Source organism: Acinonyx jubatus, chromosome C2 (genome assembly GCF_027475565.1).
Source record: "Acinonyx jubatus isolate Ajub_Pintada_27869175 chromosome C2, VMU_Ajub_asm_v1.0, whole genome shotgun sequence".
NCBI classification, from domain to species: domain Eukaryota; kingdom Metazoa; phylum Chordata; class Mammalia; order Carnivora; family Felidae; genus Acinonyx; species Acinonyx jubatus.
The window spans coordinates 74,009,028-74,029,822 of NC_069384.1; the positions used below are offsets into that span (position 1 = coordinate 74,009,028).

Below are 20,795 nucleotides of genomic sequence, written 5' to 3' on the forward strand. Positions count from 1 at the left end.
CTTGCTCAGGGAACCTTGGAACAGCAAAAGCAAATGGCCCTTTATACACGTGGGGGTATTGTAGTTTTGTCCTGTCAAGTACCCTCTAACGTGGCAGGCATCTAAACCTCAGGCAATTGGTATGGGATCACTGGTGAGTTTGGGGGTTTTTCAGATTCCTGTGAATTGCTCTGGACTAGACTCCTTCCTGACATGGGTGGTATTCTCTCCCTCTGACTCCCCAGGATTCCTTTCAACAATTGCCTGCTGGTGGTAAACACCACGAAGACTTTTTCTACTGCTTGGCTCCCTAGCCCCCGCAGACTGCTCCCACTGGGCGGATTCCTTCCAACACAGCCCCAGCCTGGCTAATTTCCATAGCTTCCACTTCACCTAATGGATAGATATATAGCTTTTTCTCGCTGCTGCCCCCCGCCCTTCTCCTCTGATATTGCAACCGAAGGTGGCAAGCCAATCTGCCCCCTCAAGACACATCAGGTCTCTCCTAGAGTAGTTCTTATGACCTCCCCTAATTTTGGATTGGAGTGATGCTAGGAAGATAACCATAATTCTTGCAGCTCTTAACAATTTCCTTTAAAGCATGGTTTTCTCTTATGTATTTGGCACATAGGTAATTGCTTGGGGGTAGGGGCATGGCTACACTTGAAGGACCAGTATGGATACCTCTGAGTGAGTACAACAGAGATATGGCATGATCTCTCTTTACATTCAGTTGGGATTTATCATTATCAAATATGAGATTCAGTAAAATTCCTCAGACGGAGGAAAAGCCCCATTCAACATCCTCTTAGATGTGTTCATCTCCTACTACATGTTAGGTACATAGGTGTCTGGGGCATGAAAAGACTGATCACTGAAGTATAGAGTTAGTTGGGGAGGAGGCTTCACACAAATGTATGAAGGAAATGAAAGTCAAAAGTAGTGAGTGCCAGAACACAGCAGGTGCTTTGGGAGTTCAGAGAAACGAGAGGTTATTTCTGATAATCTGGGGTTAAGGCAGAGATGGCAATGGAGAAAAGAGAGAAATACTAAGGATGGCTTCATGGAAGAAGTAACATTTGCACCAAAATAGAAAGGATGGACAGATTTCAAAAATCTTTTCCCAAAAGAAGAGCTTTTCAAGTAGAATGAGGCAGCATGAGCAAGAGAGAGCTGGGGAATGAGTTTTTCAATTTGACCACACTGTAGCGTATGTGAAAAGGAACAGCAGGAGATACAATTTGAAAAGATGAGTTGGGTCAGATCATAGAACTTGACTACCAGGTTGAGAACTGTGGACATTCATCTGCAGATGTTAGTAGTCATTGACAATTGGATGATTAATATAAAATCACTCTCACCAAGGCTCTTTTCTTTCCAGGTTCCCAGGTTAGGGTGTTTAACCTCAAGCCTGAATTAGTATGGCACAAAGACAATACCATTGCATATTTAATTTTTTATGCACCTGCTTTCCTATACTGCCTTGTTCTTACAAGATTTTAAGGTAACACAAAGGTAGCTAATAAGACAAGCTATACTAAAGGGGAAATCAAGCAGAATAGTAAAATGAAGTCAGAGAAGTCAATTAAGAAAATGTATGTCTTAAAGCTCAATTTGACCCTAGTAGGTATAGGAGCCATTTTGAAAGGAATTTGTTCTAGCTGCATCTCTATCCTCTTCAACAAAACCCACTCAAATTAGATCAAGAAAATAGAGATAGGGGGATGTTTATGAATATAATTCTCAAAAAAAAAATCTGAGAATAGAAACTCAGAAGCACCCAGTCCAGAGAAGGACTAGAACGCCAAAGAGTGAAAAACAGAGGCCACTTTTTTTATTTCCAAGAAACCATCTTGTCTCTTTCTTCTCCTTTCCACTCTGTTTTTATCTGACTTAAACTCATTCGCCTTGCAAATGACCCTAAATGGTGTCTCTATTATTGAATCTCCATAACCTTTCTGTTTGTCTTTGCACAGCTAATTAGCTCAGCCTCTCGGTGTCTCATTTGCAAATATTTTGGAGAGAAAATTCATTGACCTAACTTGAGTAAGATGTCTACGTTAAGCCAGTCATTTCTGTGAATGAAAATGAGGTCATGTAATTTGGCTCCATTTAGGCCAACCATTTCAGCATGTGGAAGGAGGTACTGTCCAGAGAAAAAGGCTGTAGGAGGGACTCCATCCATTATGTAAATGCATCTCTTACATAAATTCCAACATTGCTTCAAAGAATCCTAAATTTTTTTTGGTTCTTGGTCCCTTTGGAGAATATCATGGAAGACAGAGATCTTTTCACCTTAAAAGCCTCATGAGGCACATTCAAAATCTTGCATGTGGTTCAGGTGGGTTCAGGAGGCTCTGGAAATTTGAGTTACATGACTTGAAATGTCCATAATATAAAGCAAGCCAACTATTTAGGAGAAGCACACCCACAATATATCCAAATAATGCTGAAAAATTATGAGTATCCTTTGAAAATAAAAATTTGAAACTGCTAGGTCCTCCCACATAGCAGGTCCTATACTAATTTCAGTAAGGGACAGGAAATGGTATGAGACTAAATTTCCTCCCTCAACGAGCTCACAGTCTGCTGAGTGCATGTGTCAACGACTAGATTTAATCTGAGACAGCCTCACTACAAGGCAGCAAAATGAGTAATGTGCTGTGGACTCTCAGAGGAGAGAGTGATTAATTCTGAATAAAATATAACACTTCACAAGCTTACATTTCTCTCCATGCAACATGATTGCATATATCAACATCATTTTGAAGAAACCTGGGCAATTCAGAAGTTTTTTATCCTTTTTGATTCATGAAATCCACACTACTGTAATATGCTATAGAGCAGAGAATGGGGGGCTTTACAGACTTAAGTTTATTTTACCACCCTATTGCTCACAAACTATGGGTCTTTACATAAGGGGCCCTACTTCTCTGAAGCTCAGTTTCTTCACCTGTAAAATAGAGATGAGATACCTATTTTGCATTGATTTTTAAAGAAATAACGTTTAGAGGCGCCTGGGTGGCTCAGTCAGTTGAGTGTCTGACTCTCAATTTCAGTTCAGGTCATGATGTCACAGTTTGTGGGTTCGAGCCCAGCATCGGGCTCCTCGCTGACAGTGCAGAGCCTGCTTGGGATTTTCAGTCTCCCTCTCTCTCTGCCTGCCCCCCCCCCATTGGCTCTCTGTCCCCCTCTCTCAAAATAAATAAACATTAAGAAAAAAAAAGGAAATGATGTGTATAAGACACATAGCATAGCCTCTGGAACATAGTAGGGGCCCTGAAACGCTAGTCGTTAATTTTATAGTCAGATATACACATTCTCTATCAGAAAGTATTAGGATTTCTAATATGGGAAAAGTTAAAATATTCTTTATGTTAGGACTCTACCAATCAGCTATTACCACATTACTACTGTATAACAAACGTCTCCCCAAAACCCGGTGGCTTACAATACCATTGCTCTGTAGATAGACTGTCAGCTGGTCTAGGTCAGCTGAATCTGATCTGTTTTAGGAGGTAGATCAGTTGGTCTTGCCCCAGGTTAGGGGTTTCATTCAAGTCAGCTCCAGTTTTAATTCTGGAGCCAGGCTGGCCTAACAGACCTGAGCATGATCACAGAGAGTGAGCATTGCCATGCAAGCAGGCCTCAAACCTCTGCTAACATCTCTTCGGCCAGAGAAAATCACAAAGCAAAACCAAAATTAAAGGGTGGTAAAGTGCACTCTACCACAATGAGGCCAATAATTCAATCTAACACAGTCTCTGTGTGAAAGAAAAGTCAGAAGCTCAGTGAGCATCTGAGAAAGAGAGCACCGGAGAGCAGAATACACAGAGATGCAATTAGACTTCTCTCCATTATCCACAGCCTACTTAGTCATTTGGTGGCCATCTTCTTCCTTGAGTGCAGGAACGTGGGAAGAACTAGAAACACTGTAGCCTCTCTGCCTTCTGTGGCCCCAGGGCACAGTCTCCTTGCATTGACCACAGTCCACATGGTGCCCCTTCCTTGCGTGCCATGCAATGACTTCTCACACCAACCATCCAGAGTGAGGCCAGACTTTACAACTTAAGGGCACAGCCTCCACAAGACTGCCCTTACTTTAGACCTCAGCCATAAGTTTGGGGGCCCCCATGACACCCACAAGTCTGATTAGCTGGCTGCAAAATTGGGGGGTTCTTCTTCTCCGCATAGGTTCAGTGATTCATATCAACAGCTCAAAGAATTCAGGGAAGTGCTATACATATGATTCCAGTTTTATTATAGCAAAGGGATACAAATCAGAACCAGCCAAAGGGAGAGTGAGGTCTGGTGGGAGGATCCCCACACATCCATTGTCCTCTTCCTGGGGTGTCAGTTTGCCTTATCCTCCTGGCATATCAATGTGTGACAATATGCAGAGGATTGCCATACAAGGAAATCCACCTGAACTTTGGTGTCTAGAGTTTTTATTGGGGTTTCATTATTTAGACATGATTGGTGGAATCATTTTCCATGAAGTTGATCTCAATCTTTTTATTTTTCAAATTTCTTTTTTTTGAGTTTTAGTTTTGAGAGAGAGAGAGAGAGGGCAAGCAGGGGAAGGACAGAGAGAGAGGGAGAGAGAATCCCAAGCAGGCTCTGCACTGCCAGCACAGAGCCTGATGTGGGGCTTGAACTCATGAACCACGAGATCATGACCCGAACTAAAGTCAAGAGTCGGATGCTTAAACCAGCTGAGCCATCCAGGTGCCCCAAGTTGATCTCAACCTTTGGTGTCATGGCATCTATATGCTGGATTATCATTTTATCACCAACTCTCTTTATGCCTGCCATCTGTCATCTTATTTGCATAAACCATCATTGCTATCATGAATAAAGACACTCCTATCAACTTAGGAAATCCCAACAACTTAGAGGATACATCCCAGGAACTGGGAATAAAAGCCAACCAAATTCTTTATTACAACCCGTCTTTGTCTTCCATTAGACTTCAAGTTCTTTGGGGCAGATGAGATGACCTCCTCATCTGTGCATACTTCACACCTTGCAGCCTAGCACTGTCCCAGGGAAATATTGATTAAATTGGTAAAGGTAAAGCCTTAGGTGCACCTGGGTGGCTCATTCAGTTAAACCTCTGACTCTTGGTTTCAGCTCAGGTCGTGGTCTCGCGGTTTGTGAGTTCAAGACCTGCATCAGTCTTCATGCTGACAGTGCAGAACTTGCTTGGGATTCTCTCTCCCTCTCTCTCTCTGCCCCTTCCCTGCTCACTCTCTCTGTCTCCAAATGAATAAATAAATAAATAAGTAAATAAACTTAAGCAAAAAAAAGGTAAATCCTTAGATAGTCATAGAGCTTTAGAGTAAAAGAGTTGGAAGAGACTTTGGAGATCATTTAGATATTCCAACACATTCATTTTATACATGAGAAAAATGAAGTACCAGAGGGTTCAGGTGATTACCCAAGAACCCACCGAGCAAACTCAAGACCTACTTTAGAGTTTTATCCTCCCAGACTGGACACCTGCTCCTACCACCCTACCCCTTCATTCATGAACACAAACCTCAGCATACACACTCTACTTTCTTCCTTACATCAAAGAAACCAATGATTTGCTATGAAAAAGGAAAAGGTATCAGCTATGAAGACAAGAAGTGAAACACGACTCTTGTGTAAACCTTTGATGTAATGTATCTAATTCCTGACTTTTCCATGCTTCTTCCCTGCACTGCCCTAAGAAGTAAAGTACATTCCATTTTCAATAGCTTGTTAGAACATATGGCTCCTAAGAAGGATGCAGTCTGTTGTTTTTGTTGTTCTGTTTAATCTCTGCCTATCGCCTATCCTTTAAATTAAAAAAAATACATAAACTCTAGGATCAGAGCTATAATACATTTTAATACTCTCATCTGGAAGCGAGACTGTTTTGAGTTATTTTTCCTAACCAAGCTTAATACACTCTAGCAGTTCTCCATTCACACACTTATCCAGCAGGGAACAGAACACACCTCTAGCATCTATCCTGGTACACTGAAGTGCTCAGAGAATGTTGGATGAATGAATAATAAAATCAGTACTTAAATAATCTCCAGCATATGAAGATTAATCTAGCCTGATGCTTCTTACTCTCCTTATCTTAAACTCTCTGCCTTCCTACCAGCACTGAGAGATCATAGTACTGCTTATCCATGTGGAAGGCCACCTTTCTATTTTACATACCTTTCCTGGTCGTCTTGTGAAGAAAATATATGCACCATGAAATATGGTAACTGTATTATTTATAGAGCTTTTAAACCTATTACTTTTTGTTTCTGAAGGTGAAACAAAAGCATGGAAGAGGCAAAGGCTGGTAGCACTGGATATACGCCAATGCTTATATACATGTGCTTCCCTAGATGTAAACCCTGAGTTCATGTTTGCTGAATCTGAATCCTAACGGAAGTCTCAAGATAACAGATTATTGTCAATAATGAAACCATAATAGGGGAAAATGCATTTGTCTTTCAGTGAGTTCAACTCATGCCTACCCCAAACTGGCTCCTTACCGACCGGCAGGACAGCTCCTCTCTCCCCCTTTGCTGCTCTCAGTCTTTTTGAACACCTGTTTCACCTGCATTGTGCAAATCTGTGCATTTCTCTATGTGAAGCAGCAGCCCTGGTATTGTGAGGTCTACAGATACAGGTAAAATTCAGTTTTTTTAGTTTTCCTTTCTGAAGGTGATACAACGAGTGCCCAATGTCACTGTACAACTTGGTTGAACATACACCCTAAATTTTTAATTAACAACAGTTGGGTCTCCGGGGTTCTATGCTACCAGTGTCAGGATAGAACACCAAACACAGTTAATAGGTGGAGTCCTGGGGTGAGCCATGTCATGGGGGGGGGGGGGGGGAAGATCTTCACATTGGTTGTTAATGTGTAGACTAAATGTGTTTACTAAATGAATGCATTCATTCCCTGGTGGTTTGGATATCATATAGACCAGAGGTCAGCAAACATTTCTTACATAGGGCTAGACAATAAATACTTTAGGCTCTGTGGACTAGACAGTGTCCGTTGCAATTACTCAGTACTACTGTTGTAGTGAAAAGCAGACATAGACAATCAATAAAAAGTAGGTGTGACTATGTTCCAATAAAACTTTATTTACAAAAAGAGGTGTTGAGTTGGATTTGGCCTATGGACTTAGTCAGCTGGTCCCTGATTTACAAGAGAGATTGGCTTAAATTAGCCTGAGTTTTTCAAAAGAATGTTAAAATTAAAATGTTTGTTGATGGTATCATTGTTCTCATTGCTTTGAACACTAGACTCGGGCAAATCTTTACCACCCCGGGTTTTAATTTCTGTAAGGATAAATTAAGGGTAAAATGTGGGGAACTATACCATAGGTATTCAAACTATTTTCTTCTGAAAAGGCCTGCCTGACCTCCAAAAGGAAAGGCAGAAAAGGGGCTGCTCTTTTTGAGGTAAGGCTTGAACAAACTCCCCTTCACAGACTCCATGATGCTCCTGAGGCACCGGAGCCCCAGCAACCAGTGAAAGATTGAAAACTACTGAATGATGTCTAAGATTGCCATTTATACCCTAAATTCAGCAATTCAAGTATTATTGCTTGGAGTAGAGAATTCATTTTTGTCTCAAAACCAGATTTTTCTCCTCATCGGAAGGCATATATTCAGATAAGTAAAATTCTGAATCTGGGAGACAAGCAGGGATAGCTAAATGGATGATGGCTAGGTAGTCCTGCCTTTATCACTAACCATGCAACACTAGACCTTAACTCTCTTATCTGCAATGTAAGTATAACAGATTAAATATATTTTTGTGTTAAACTCTATAATTCAGGCCTTCTGGTCTATCTGTCCCCTTTGTGCAAAAACATTTTGTGACTACTGATTATTTGTTTCATTAATGTACTCAGCAAACATTAACTGAACATCTACCATATGCCAAACACATTGCGGGACCCTAGGGAACCAAAGATATTAAGACTTAAGTCTATTTATTGGGAACTAATTTCATCTATAAACAGTTACAAGAGTAAAAAGTTTCAAGCTGAACAAGAAAGCTGATACAAACTAATTTGTGAGTTTGGAGATTAAAAAAAATAAACATTGCAAATAGATCAATCTGGACTGGGAAGGCTCATCTTTTAAACAAATGTTTTTCTCAGCAACTATTCTGTGGCATTTCTGTGCTAGGTGTTAAGGCATTGTAAATTTGGGTAAAATCACAACAAAGTAAACCCAAAAGAGAAATTCCATATTCAAGGAACTCTCATCCCAGGGGTGGAAAATAAAAACATGTGAATGAATAATTGCAGAACAATGAGCTAAATACAGCACTAGAAGCAAGAACAGAGAGCAGTAGGCAAACTTTCCAGTGAACTAAAGACAACAGAGGGATGGAGACGGAATAGAGTATTCGACCCAGGCGTGTGCAAACTGTAGTACTTGGGGATCAGAAAATTTTCCTATGTGTTTGGAGTATAAGGAGCAGAGGAGGGCTGGCAAAAGATAAGGGCAGGAAGCCAGATTCGAAGATTTCTGGGCTTGCCTGAGAAGTTGGCATTTAATTTATTAGCAAAATAGAGCCACTGACACTCAGAAACAGGAGAGGGTCATTCTTGGATCCTCAGGAAGAGAGTGATATGGAGCAGGCAGATTCATACTCAGGACCTAAGGTAGTAGGCTTATATTAGTCCTCAGAAGAGAAAACAACACATACATACTCTCTCTCTCTCTCTCTCTCTCTCTCACACACACACACACACACACACACACATGTGCCCACCACAACCCTCCCCCAACATGCACGAATGCACACACATGGGCAGCCATGGTTCATTTGTTCTGAACTGAAAGGAATTTCATAGAAAATTATCATCCAAGCCCTTTCAACACAAATCACTTGTTCTAAATGGAATGATAGACAAAGAATAATTTTGACTTGTTCTAAATGTTATTTCTGCTTTGTCATTGCAAGAGGTGAACAAAATATGTCTTGGTAGTTACTGGCTGGGACAATCTGAAAGCTGAGACCCCATGGCAGTGATAAACTTTTTTTGTTTTCCCGCCACCTGGATAAAAATAGAATAGAAAATCCCATAAATGTTGGCGATTCTCTTGTAGTAAGTGCTTTCTGGACAACCAAAGTAATTTCTCAATGAATATGAGTTTGGAGAGAAATGGGACTGAAAATGCAACGCTGATTCCTGGTTCAGTTTTAAGTTTTGAGAGTACCACACTGTGGCCCCTCACCACCATCAACTGTATCACAGCAGCGTTTATCTTCTCTAAGGGAAAGCCATTTCGAAAACCCATCTACACAAACTGTGAGTATATGAAGTTTAATTTTCCTTCCATCTCCCCACCCTCCCCAGAGTTGCAGTTCAGTGGTAAAGTGATGGCTGAACTCTGGAATGAAATATCTACAAATGGTTGTATAATGCTTTTGTGACTTGCTCTCATTCTAACAAGCTCTCCCTCTAGTTATCCACCATTTTTTTGTTATTTTCTTTCACTTTCTGTATTTTCTCAGCTTTAGCTTGCAATTAAAAAAGAGGGGTGCCTGGGTGGCTCAGTAGGTTAAGCGTCTGACTTCGGCTCAGGTCATCATCTTGCAGGTCCTGAGTTTGAGCCCCACATCAGGCTCTGTGCTGAGCCTGGCATCTGTTTCAGATTCTGTGTCTCCCTTTCTTTCTGCCCCTCCCCCACTTGCACTCTGTCTCTCTCTCCCAAAAATAAATACATGTTAAAAAATTTTTTTAAATGTAATTCCATTTAAAATGTTTTTTTTTTAATGGAGTATTGAAGTATAATTTTCATGAGTGGTAGAAACCTGGGCAGGAAACTCCTTATGTCCAGATACACACATGCATTATTAAATAGTTATGAGTCCTGTCCTGTTGTGAGTCATCAAGAATGATTTTGAGTATATATATATATATATCCAGATACTTTGTAAAAGACTTTTCTAACCAATTCAGATACAACTTGACCTCTTTGTAGCTTCACAACATTGGGCAAGTTACTTTATTCTGTGCATTTCTTGAATCACCACTGAGGATGAACACATTTTCATGATTTTAGCCATCTCTTCTTCTCTGAATTGCCTACGTACATTTTTATCCATTCTTTTCCAACAGGGTCACTCTTCTATTTCTTATTTATTTGTATGAGTTGTTTATTCCTTTGCGATTTTCTTCCCATTGCCTTTAGGCACAGAGAGGTTTTTCCCATTGCAAAATCAGGTAGATTAGCATTTCCTTGTTTTTTAAATTTCTTTTAATGCTTTTTAAATCTAATGTTAATTTCATCATACAGTTTGAAGTAGAGATCAAACTACTTTATCTAACTAGTCGCTCGTTTTCCCAGCAGATTTTATTACTTAATATTTCTTTTCATCATTTATTTCTCGACTGATTATATGCCACCTTTATCATACCTACATATTCATGTATATTTATGGCTTCATTATATACATAATTTATATTATGTGAGTTTTTATATTATATACTTACATATTAATTTATACACAATTAATTAGTTCCTAGACTATCTTTTCTGTCTCATTAACATGCCAGCTTATTCTTGGTCTGTCACTATACTTTAAACATTACAGTTTCATTTATTTAGCTATAGTTTTATAATAAGTTTTAATAAGCAGTTAGATTGATGTATCTTCATTACTCTTCAGTTTTCAAACATTTTTTACTTCTCTTGTTCATCTTTCCAGATAAACTCTAGAATAAATTGTAAGGCTTTTTAAAAATTCCTTTTTTGAATTTTGATACTTTGGGGAAATTTTAATGTTTACACAATTAAGTCCTCAGTTTTAAAGACATACTATATTATGCTTCTCCATTTGTTCATTCTTTATTTAAAAAAAATTTTTTTTAATGTTTGTTTTTGAGAGAGAAGGGGGCAGGGCAAAGAGAAAGCCGAAGCAGGCTCCAGGCTCTGTGCTGTCAGCACAAACCCCTAGATGGGGCTTGAACTCAGGAACTGTGAGATCATGACCTGAGCCTAAGTCGGACACTCAACCAACTGAGCCACCCAGGCCCCCCAAATTTTATAGCTTTTTGATATCTGCATTTCCTGTTGGATTGATTTTGTGTGTGTGGGTAGTGTTTTGCTAGGTTTATTATTAGGCTTGAAAACTCTGACTTTTTCTTTCCTGGGGAAAAAAAAAAACTTTATAGATGTAATTGGTCTATTCTTGACAATTTGCAAGAACCCAGTAAAATAATCTGGCTCTAAATCCTTCCTTTGAAAGAATTGTTTTTTTTTTTTTAAAGGACTGATTTGGTACCCTCTTTCTATTATTTTATATTATTTTATTTTATTTTATTTTATTTTATTTTATTGTTTTAATGTTTATTTACTTTTGTGAGAGAGAGACAAAGTGTGAGTGGGGGAGGAACAGAGAGGGAGACACAGAATGCAAAGCAGGCTCCAGGCTCTGAGCTGTCTGCACAGAGCCTGACAGGGAGCTCAAACTCAGGGGCTGCGAGATCATGACCTGAGTTAAAGTTGGACACTTAGCTGATTGACCCACCCAGGTGCCCCAAATTATCCTCTTTTTAAACTGTGTTTTCACATAACAAATTTCCCCCCAGATATTTCTAGTTCATTGAGATTATTGAGTCTCAGCGTAAGATTTTGAGTCGTATGTTCTTATAATGTTATTGCCTTTTATAACTCTTTTAATATTCTCATCCTGTATGTGTTACCTTTCATATATTCTTACAAGAACTATATTTTTGCTGGTTTTCTTTAAAAGACCAGTTCTCAGATTTAATAAATTCTGTATGCTTTCTCTTTTCTAACTTATTAATTTTTGCTTTTTTCATTCTTTTTCTTCCTTCTTACTTTCTCTGAAAATATTGTAATGTTTGAATTGACTTTATAATGTAAGTATTTTCTTTTGATTCTTGTGAAACAAGAAAATCATTCAAGATCAACAATTAAAGTTTGGGCCACGTTCTTTACATTTTCACATGTCTCTAATTATGACTTGATTTCTTCTCTGACCCACCTAGTTTTCAGAACAGAGAGGTTTCCTTTTCAAGTGGAAAGGATTTCGTTTTCATTCCTCTAGTCCTCTTTATTCAACAGTCTGCAAATGGACTTGATTTGCTTTTTTTTTTGTCCCAGCTGATGTTTTGAATTTTGTGTTAAATCTCTATGTTAGAAGGGATTTTTCATTAAATTTAGTTAATAATTTCTATTTTTATTGTCCTGATCAGAGAACCTGGCCTGTACAATTTCTGCTCTGGGGAATTTACTATAGTTTTGCCATCGTATGGCATAACCTGTAATCTGTAATTTTCTAAATAAGTCATAGATATTAGAAAAGTAAGCCTCATTCCTATTCTTAAACTAGAAACATACCTTTACTATGTTAAACTAGTTTTAGTAATTATTTACCATTCTATTGTCACTACCACACCCCCTTTTTTTTTTGGTACAGCTGTTTTTTCAAAGGTTTTGAGAGCATGCTAAGACCTTCCTTTCATTTTATATTTTCTATAAACTTCTTCCTGATTTTCTTATGATATTTTTTAGTTTTGATTCAGTGTTTGATAATGCCCTTGGCTCTTGTCACAACAAATCAAGATTCTGCTTTATGTTTTAAGGTAAATCACTTATAGTCCTTTTTTTGATTGTGAATGTATTTTACAAGGAGGATATGATATATTACATTGGCAAGTACTTTAGTTTGAACAGTAACTACAAAGCTTTTTACATACATTGAATTAAGTGAGAACCGAATTAGTTACATCATAGGGACTTAAAGCTTGTGGGTAAACTCAAGTCCTACATCGAAAATAACTGAAAATCTTAAGTTAAAAACAAGTTTCATAAACAAATATTCTAACAGAATCTCCTAATAAGTCATTTAGTCTCAAAAGTCCTTGGAACTTTCTATTACAATATGCAGCAATTTTATTTTCAACTCTGTATCTTTCTTGATAGCCTTTGGCAGATCAACTTTACAATGAGACGGTCTAGAAAGAATACAAACTTAATCTTTATGGAAACTGATGTGACTATTTGCAAACCCTTCCCTTCCTTGCAAACAATCTGTAGTGTCTTGCCCAGGACATGTCTTCCCAAATGACGTGTGCAAAAAGAGTACCATTCTTTCAAGCTTCCTCATCAACAGCAACTGATCTAGGGAGGCAACACTCACTTCCGTTCATCATTATGTTCTCCAATCAAAGCTGAATTACATGAAGGCCTTATAATTTTCCTTCCACACTGGTCATTCATGTGCCCACCTGGCCTGCTTTTCAGATCATTAGTCTAAGGATGGTGTGATGTGTCCAGCACTCCACTCAGTTGCTGTGACTACCAAGCCTTCGTCAGGATGGACACTTGGGGCATCATCTTCTTCCCAACATCTGGGTCCCTGGAACATGGAAACAATGACATAAATGAAAAATCCACACAGCCATCTTCTGGGCTCTTCTTACCCAGCTGCACACGTTATTTTGGGAAATAAGCGATCCTGGTGCCCCCTGCTTTTTCTTCTCTCTGCTTCACACCCCTCCCAAGCAAGCCTGGCTCTTCTTCTGGGAGATGTGGCATCTAGTTGTATATATCAAGTGAAGCTTGGATGAATATGAGGGGGTGTGTAGGTGCACAGGGGTGAAACAGAGCTTTGATGTCTTCACAAAAATAGGGCCAGCTGCAGAGGCACTGTCATCTCCGATTTTTGGTTGGTATAGACCTGTATAGAGTTGGGGGCTGGCAGGCCATAAACCTTGGAATAAACGAGGTAGAGAGAATACAAGAGAACATCCAGTTTGTTTGTTTATAAATTTTAGAGTGTGTTAGGATCCTTTATATCATGGCAACACTGATGAAATCCAATTGTTTGGGCCTGAAGGTGCTAATCTCATCAGAAAACATTTGTAAGGCCCATCTACAAAGTGTGTAAAAGCTCTGTGGATGCAGACGTGGGTAGGGCCGGAGGGATAAAAACAGTGGTGTTGGCACAGTGCATCCTGGGAAGTTTAAGCTTCCTAAAGCAAAGCCATTTGGGCAGGTTGGAGAGAAAGAACCCAGCAGATGTACATGATAGCTCCTCATTCTTTCAATTCAGAGTCCTACAGAAGGGCATACAAAGTCACTTTTAAGTGCTTATAATCTAGTAGATGCATAAAGGAAGACCTTGCAAAGCAGAGTGTTACATAACCATATGAAAGAAAACTTTGTGAGAGAGGCCTGGGTAGTCCTTAAAAAGAACGTGGTATCTGAATTGGGCTTTTTAAGAAAATTTTAAGAAAAACTGCCAAGACATAAAGAATATCCGCTACACAGGGTACTTCGTGAACAAAGTCCTCCGTGGAGGTAGCAGGTTTGTGATTTAACCCCCCTCCAACACATAAGAAAGATCAATAAGAGACTAGAACAGAGAGGCAGATGGAAATTGGATTCCATTCAAGGAAGGCCTTGAATGTCAGTTGAAGACCCTTGGACTTTATTCTCCAGGCAAAAAAGAATGCAATGATACTAAGAGGACTGACCGTTCATCCATTCATGCAGAATTCACCAGACACGCAGTGATAAAGCATTGGGGCTTCTCTGGTGACCCTTCACGTAGGCTGGTCACTGCAGGGCGTCCCGGCCCTCCTGGACTTCTCAGCTGACATGACTCCTTTATGGAGTGTCCTGTATTAGATCAGCAGTTTTCCATAGCACGCCTTTCAAAGGAAAGATGTGAAGCTGTCACCTTTGTCTGGTAAGCATTAGAACATATTTTAAAACATATGAGGATCTATCAAAACATCTGAAGATATAGCCGATATTTGCCCAACAGAGATAATTGATTCTGCAGTGTGTGCCAAATTATATGAAACATTCGTTTAGCATCTAAAAATAGCGTTTGGTGTTTCTTCAGATATATTCTCATTTCTGCTGATATCTGCCTTGGGCCTCACAGTTTTCATTCTGTTTTCTGACTTTCAAGATATATATCGTGGAATGGAGGTAAGTGGTATTCATTTCCACCTCTGGGGTGACTCATACGTGCAATGGGACCATATTTGCACTGTAATTTGCAAGTCAGGTATTACCATATTCTCTCCAACCATTTCATGTTGTCGAGGCTATTCTGACTTCCTAGAGGAACAAATAACTCATCACACGTATGCTAACCTCGGCTTGTTCCCATATCATCTGTATTATCAATCTGGAACATTTAGCCTATTCACACCTAAAAATGCTGTTTGGATACTTTATTCATCCATGTTATGCTAATATGATAAATTGATGTGCTAATTCAGCAATTCTTCAAGTGTCGTTTTTTAAACATATAGTAGAAATCCTTTATAATGTAGTTGTAAGGAGTAAGAAAAAGTTGACTTGTAGGCCAATCAGGTTCTGTCTGTCAGACATTGACTATGGGGAGATTTATTTCAGTGGGCATCACTTAATCCAAGGGGTGGTGGGTTAAAATAAAATTTAAGAAGAGGTCATTGAACCCATTCTTAGAGCCAGCATTGTGGGAGAAATGAAAGAGAGGGATTGACTCTTGACTTGCAGTCTATAGTTTTGTTGAGGACATTGTGTCCTATGCGAGTGAAATGATGACATGGCCACCTGGGACCACCTGTGCTTGTAGAGGGTGTAGAGAGAAGTGGGAAGAACACAGGAAGGAGGAGCTCTCACGGGGCCTGTACGCTGTACCATCATGGAGGGCCTCGTGGAGGAGGCTCAACTTGATCTGGGTCCAGAGGATAGGCTGGATTTTGCTAGGTTCCTAGGTAAGGGTATTTCAAACCAGGAGAACAGCCTGAGCACAAGCAGAGAGGGCTGCAAGAATCTCTTTTGTCTTGGAAATGCAAAAGAATGTAAGGTGGCCGAAATAAAAATCGAAAGCAAGACTTGTTTCACAGAATGCTTGGAAGATTGGCAAAGCCTGAGTCAACATGCTGTGGAGTGTGAGGAAGGCGTGGTGTGGCTGGACAAAGGTGGCCAGGGGAGTTTGGGCTTTCTCCTGAGAGCAACAGAGAGTCATTGAAGATATCTGAGCAGGCTTTCCAGCAGGGCTTTTAGGACAGCCTAATTACGTGATGGCAGCCTAATTATGTGATGCTATATGCTTGAGCAGAGAGTCTATGGAGGGAGATGCAGTTAGGAAATGAGAACCTAGACCATTTACTCACTTACAAGACATTATGAAGCTCCCGAGCATGCTTGGCACTAGTGAGCCCAAGATGGGTAAGGCGTGGGCACAGCTCTCAAGTAGTTCAGAGGCTAGGAGGGAAGACCATCCTGTGGGCAGATGTGACATCCAAAGCAGTGTGACAAGTGTTTTCCAGGCCAAGGGATGGAGAGGAGTCCTCTCAGATCAGGGCAGGAGCAGCAGGGAGGGGAAGGATCAGGTTCTCCACTACGCTCTGACCCACTGCCAGATCTCACAACGGTCTCCAGACAGCTCTGCACCCAGGTACTCTGTCTCACAACCCTGAGAAAGGCAGTCTCTACATGAGGGGAGAAAATAAAGCGCAGTAACCCGCTGGGGATGCGAACTGACTGGGGATGAGAATTGCAAGGGGGCAATCAGATGCTGTGGAGGATCTGTGGTTTTAGTCCTAACAACAGCTCAGCCCCCATGTTTGACTTTGGGATCAGAAAGGGGGTTGTGGGAGTAGTCTTTTGCCACTGATGCCAGCATGGGAAGTTGTAGTGTTAATACCTATCAGTTAATCATAATTGGTGGCCAATAGGTACCCTTAAATCCTTAAAAGGAGGTGGGTTGTGTGCGTTCAACGTTGATCAAGCCATTAGACTTAGGGCTGGGAACCTTGGTTCGGAAAGTTTCCACCTAGTATCAAAAGTAACTGGTAACCTCTGTGCCCTTTATGTTTTACTCATACGTCAATTTCACTGAATGAATGAACTCCAAGAAGATTTTAACTTTGGGAGGATTAGAAGTGATAGCATTATTAGATGAATGACTTAATCCTGCATCCTCTTACCTCCATTTGAAAAGATAAAAATGAAGAGAGACACACAGGTTCCAAAGTGTTTTGTCCCATGTCTGTGACCCATGGCACATTTTACCGAATGTTTACTCTCAGGCAGTGGAGGAAACACAGGCCAAGAGGCAGTCAGTTCTCATTTGAATTCTGGCTCTGTTTATTGATTGGCTTTGCATCCTTAGGCAAAGCACTGACCTCATCTGTGAAGTGGAGAAAGCAATGCCTACCTTCCAAGCTCAGAGAGCTGTTACAAATACATAAATTAAATAAGATAATTAATGTTTATGTGTGTGTGTTTTCAAAATTGAAGGTCTGCATGGTATAAAGGTAAGATTCTTTTTTTAACAGTTCATCCCAACACTGACCTCATGGAGGGTTTCGATTTTGGTGGCAGCCCTCACCCAATTCTGTGTGGCCTTCCTCGTAGAGGTAAATTTCTGTACATCTCTTACACTTTTTCCGGGAAAATAAACAAATAAAGGGTCTCATTCTCGACAGGTACCTGTTTTTTAGATGGACCGTTTTTGTCTCCCAAAGTGATAGTTATTAATGGTTTGTAAGAACTGTGCATGTTCTCTTTGGGGGAAACTCTTGCAGAGTGATTTAAACTTCTCTAAAGGCTGCATAGAAATGTTCTCAGGATCCATGTTTAGCATGGAAGGCAAAACATCAAATTAACTCATCAAATTTTTGTCTCCCATGAAGGCATCGTAGTGTATTTTTCTAGTATTATCAATAAGCTAGTAGAGACTAGACCAGGTGACCTACAAGCTCTAAAATTCAATGAGACCTTTCAGCGTGAAGAGGTGTCTTCAGAAGGGCTTCCTTAATTAAGAGTGGAAGGAAACCATTGCTCATCTAGTCAATTCTTACTCTTGAAAGTCTTCCCCTATAGTATTTTTCTTTTATTCACTGTCATTAAATGACTTTACCTACTCAGTGAAAGTCCTGGGTATTATTTTTTAAGGGACAGTTTAACAAAAAAGATTCATGTATTGTAAATCCCTTGGGAAAAGGGTTCAAACAAATCTATGTAAATATATGTGTGTGTGTGTGACACATACATCATTGTATACAATGAGTGTAAAATTTCTCATACTCTAAGGAATTCCATTTGAGACTATATATATTTTTATGTATTTTATTTTTTTAAAGTTTTTATTCATTTATTTTGATAGATAGAACATGAGTGGAGGAAAGGCAGAGAGAGATGGGGAGAGAGAGAAAATCCCAAGAAGGCTCTCTGCTGACAGCATAGAGCCCAATGTAGGGCTCGATCTCACAAACTGTGAGATCACTACCTGAGCCAAAAATCAAGAGTCAGATGCTTAACCAACTGAGTAGCCCAGGTGCGCACCTGAGACTATATAGATTTTCAAATAACCCAAAAGGGGACGAAAAAAAGCCTACATGTATGAAGGTATTCATCGTAGTATTATCTATGGTGGTAAAATTTTATTTTACCTTAATTATAAAACATTTTAATGTTTATTTATTTTTGAGAGAGAGACAGAGTGTGAGCAGGGGAGGGGCAGAGAGGGAAAGAGACACAGAATCGGAAACAGGCTCCAGTCTCTGAGCTGTCAGTACAGAGGCTGATGCGGGCTCGAACTCATGAACCATGAGATCGTGACCTGAGCCAAAGTTGGACGCTTAACCAACTGAGCCACCCAGGCACCCCTATGGTGGTAAAATTTTAGATTCAACCTATATGTTCAAAAGTAGAGATGCTGTTTGTTTAAATCAATCGTTATACACCAATTTAAAAAAATGGTATAGGATCATTAAAAGTGATTATTGAGAAGACTATGGCTACATGTGACAGAAAGTCTAGCATAACCAGAAGTGGAATGCAAACTTTGACCATTCCTATTATAAATGTGTAAACATTGTGAGTGCATGTGAACATAGAAAAAAGAGAACCCTCCCCAAACGGAAAGCAAATCCCATTTGATTTCTAGAGTTCCACCATTCATTCAACAAACCATCAGGTGGCACCTTGTAAGTGGCCTGTGGCAGGTAGCAGTGATTTTTTTTTTCCTTTTCTTGATTTTGAGTATGTTATTTTGTTATCATTTCAGTCTGGCAGTAAAGTAATTCTCAGTGAATCACCAGCCAGGATTTAACTAGGAAATCTGTAGAAATGAAAGGCTGTAAGCTTTTGGTGTGAACACAAGCACACTGCCTTCTCAAGGGAGAACCAGGGAGCTGCTAGACTTGGTGGGGACAGCAGGGAGTAAAGTTGCCGCAGAAGCAGCTTTAAATAAGTACATCTGAGAGACAGGCCCCGGGCGGGCGGTGAGCACCCTGGCTGCAGGGGAATGTGGAAAGATGGTGTGATTGTTTTCCCCACCTGATTTCTCAGGATTTCATCCTTCAAAATCGAAAGCTCTGGCTATGGATCAAAAAAGAATTTGGATTCTATTCTAAAAGTCAATATAGGCACTGGCAAAAAACGCTGGCAGAAGATTCCACCTGGCCTCCCACAAACAGAACGGATTATTCAGGCGATGGTGAAAATGGATTCTACATCAACCGTGGCTATGAAAGCCCTGAACAGATTCCAAAAGCGAAACTCGAGATGGAAGGCCAAACCACAGAACAGCATTTTTGGACCAGGCTGTAATCAGAATTATTGTCATATGGGGTTAACAGCATCCTTGCTCCCAGAAACTAACATATTGTGGAGAGGTGATGACAGTCTACCTCTACCTTTCTTTATCCATCAGAGAATTCAAGGTGCATTTCTCGATGTATTGAACCTTGCAAAAAAGAACCTTAAATATGCTTATTTTGACTGTATCCTCCACTACTGAGGGAAAAACATGAACTTCCTCGATTGTCTTTTTTTTTTTCCTTAATATTGCATACCATTATCCTGGCGGAAATGCCCAAGCTTTTATGGTAGTGAAATTAGTGGTATGAACATCAGTAGAAGGAAAATTCAAGAAGAGTTTGGTCTTTGAAAGTTTCACCAATATATCTTTAATTCACAGACAAATAAAAGAATATGGGGGGAAAAAGTCTTTCTATCAATAAATTATCACAAGTTTACTGAACCTTATATTCACTTGCGAAGACCATTTATGTACCTATCTTTTCCCAAGGTCACAAAATTCCTCTTTTTGCTTCTTTTGTATGGCTTTAATAAAGAAAGAAGAACTGAGAATTCCTTCAGAAAAATTAACTCTGTAATAAGTAGAGAATGATGGAGGTGCCTGTTAACTGCCTATAATCTTGGCTTGGGCACAGCTTATATCTAAGCCAACTCCACTGATGTTGGCATCACCCAAAGTATATTGTTTTGGGGGCAGTGAGCCTGAACGTCTGTGGTAGAGCACAAAGATAATGGGATAAATGTTAAAATATACTTTTCACTTAAAGAAGCATGACACTTTTATTTATTTTTTGCTATGGACAGATGAAACCCTCAGGTTCTAAGTCAAAAAGTTGGTTCAAACTCAGCATTGCTCATCTTAAAACACAACCCTGGGGAAGGGACTCCTAATGTTTGTGTCTACAGCATGACAAGCATCAGGCTGCTGAACGACCTCAAGTCCCATTTCATCTTTTCATTATTTTACTCAATCATTATGTGCGCACTAATGGCCACAAGAAAAGGTATATCCTCTGTAAATATATTCTGTACGCTATTACCTTTAATATAGATCTACCTCTCAGTGACCTTGAGAGGACATACATCTCTAGTGAACCTTTTAAATTAGCTAGTAGGCTTTCCTTGTGACCATAAATTGAGTTTTGCTAATTTAACAGATCTTTAATGGCTCATAGGCAATTAGCTAACCAGTTCTATCCCACGAGCTCCAGTTATGTGCCTAA

General features: G+C 39.8%; 1 protein-coding gene across 4 annotated transcripts in view; it reads left to right on the forward strand.

Moving 5' to 3' along the window:
• ATP13A5 (ATPase 13A5) overlaps positions 1-20,019 on the forward strand; it is a 113,730-nt gene extending 93,711 nt beyond the window's left edge. For all 4 annotated transcript variants that reach the window (XM_053221051.1, XM_053221052.1, XM_027052719.2 and 1 more), the window contains 5 exons: positions 6,466-6,640; positions 9,091-9,293; positions 14,870-14,958; positions 17,304-17,384; positions 19,321-20,019. In XM_053221051.1, the coding sequence (XP_053077026.1) occupies positions 6,466-6,640; positions 9,091-9,293; positions 14,870-14,958; positions 17,304-17,384; positions 19,321-19,581 (809 nt within the window). In that variant the 3' untranslated portion in view covers positions 19,582-20,019. The remainder of the gene's footprint in view (positions 1-6,465; positions 6,641-9,090; positions 9,294-14,869; positions 14,959-17,303; positions 17,385-19,320) is intronic.
• Positions 20,020-20,795: the final 776 nt, after the last annotated feature.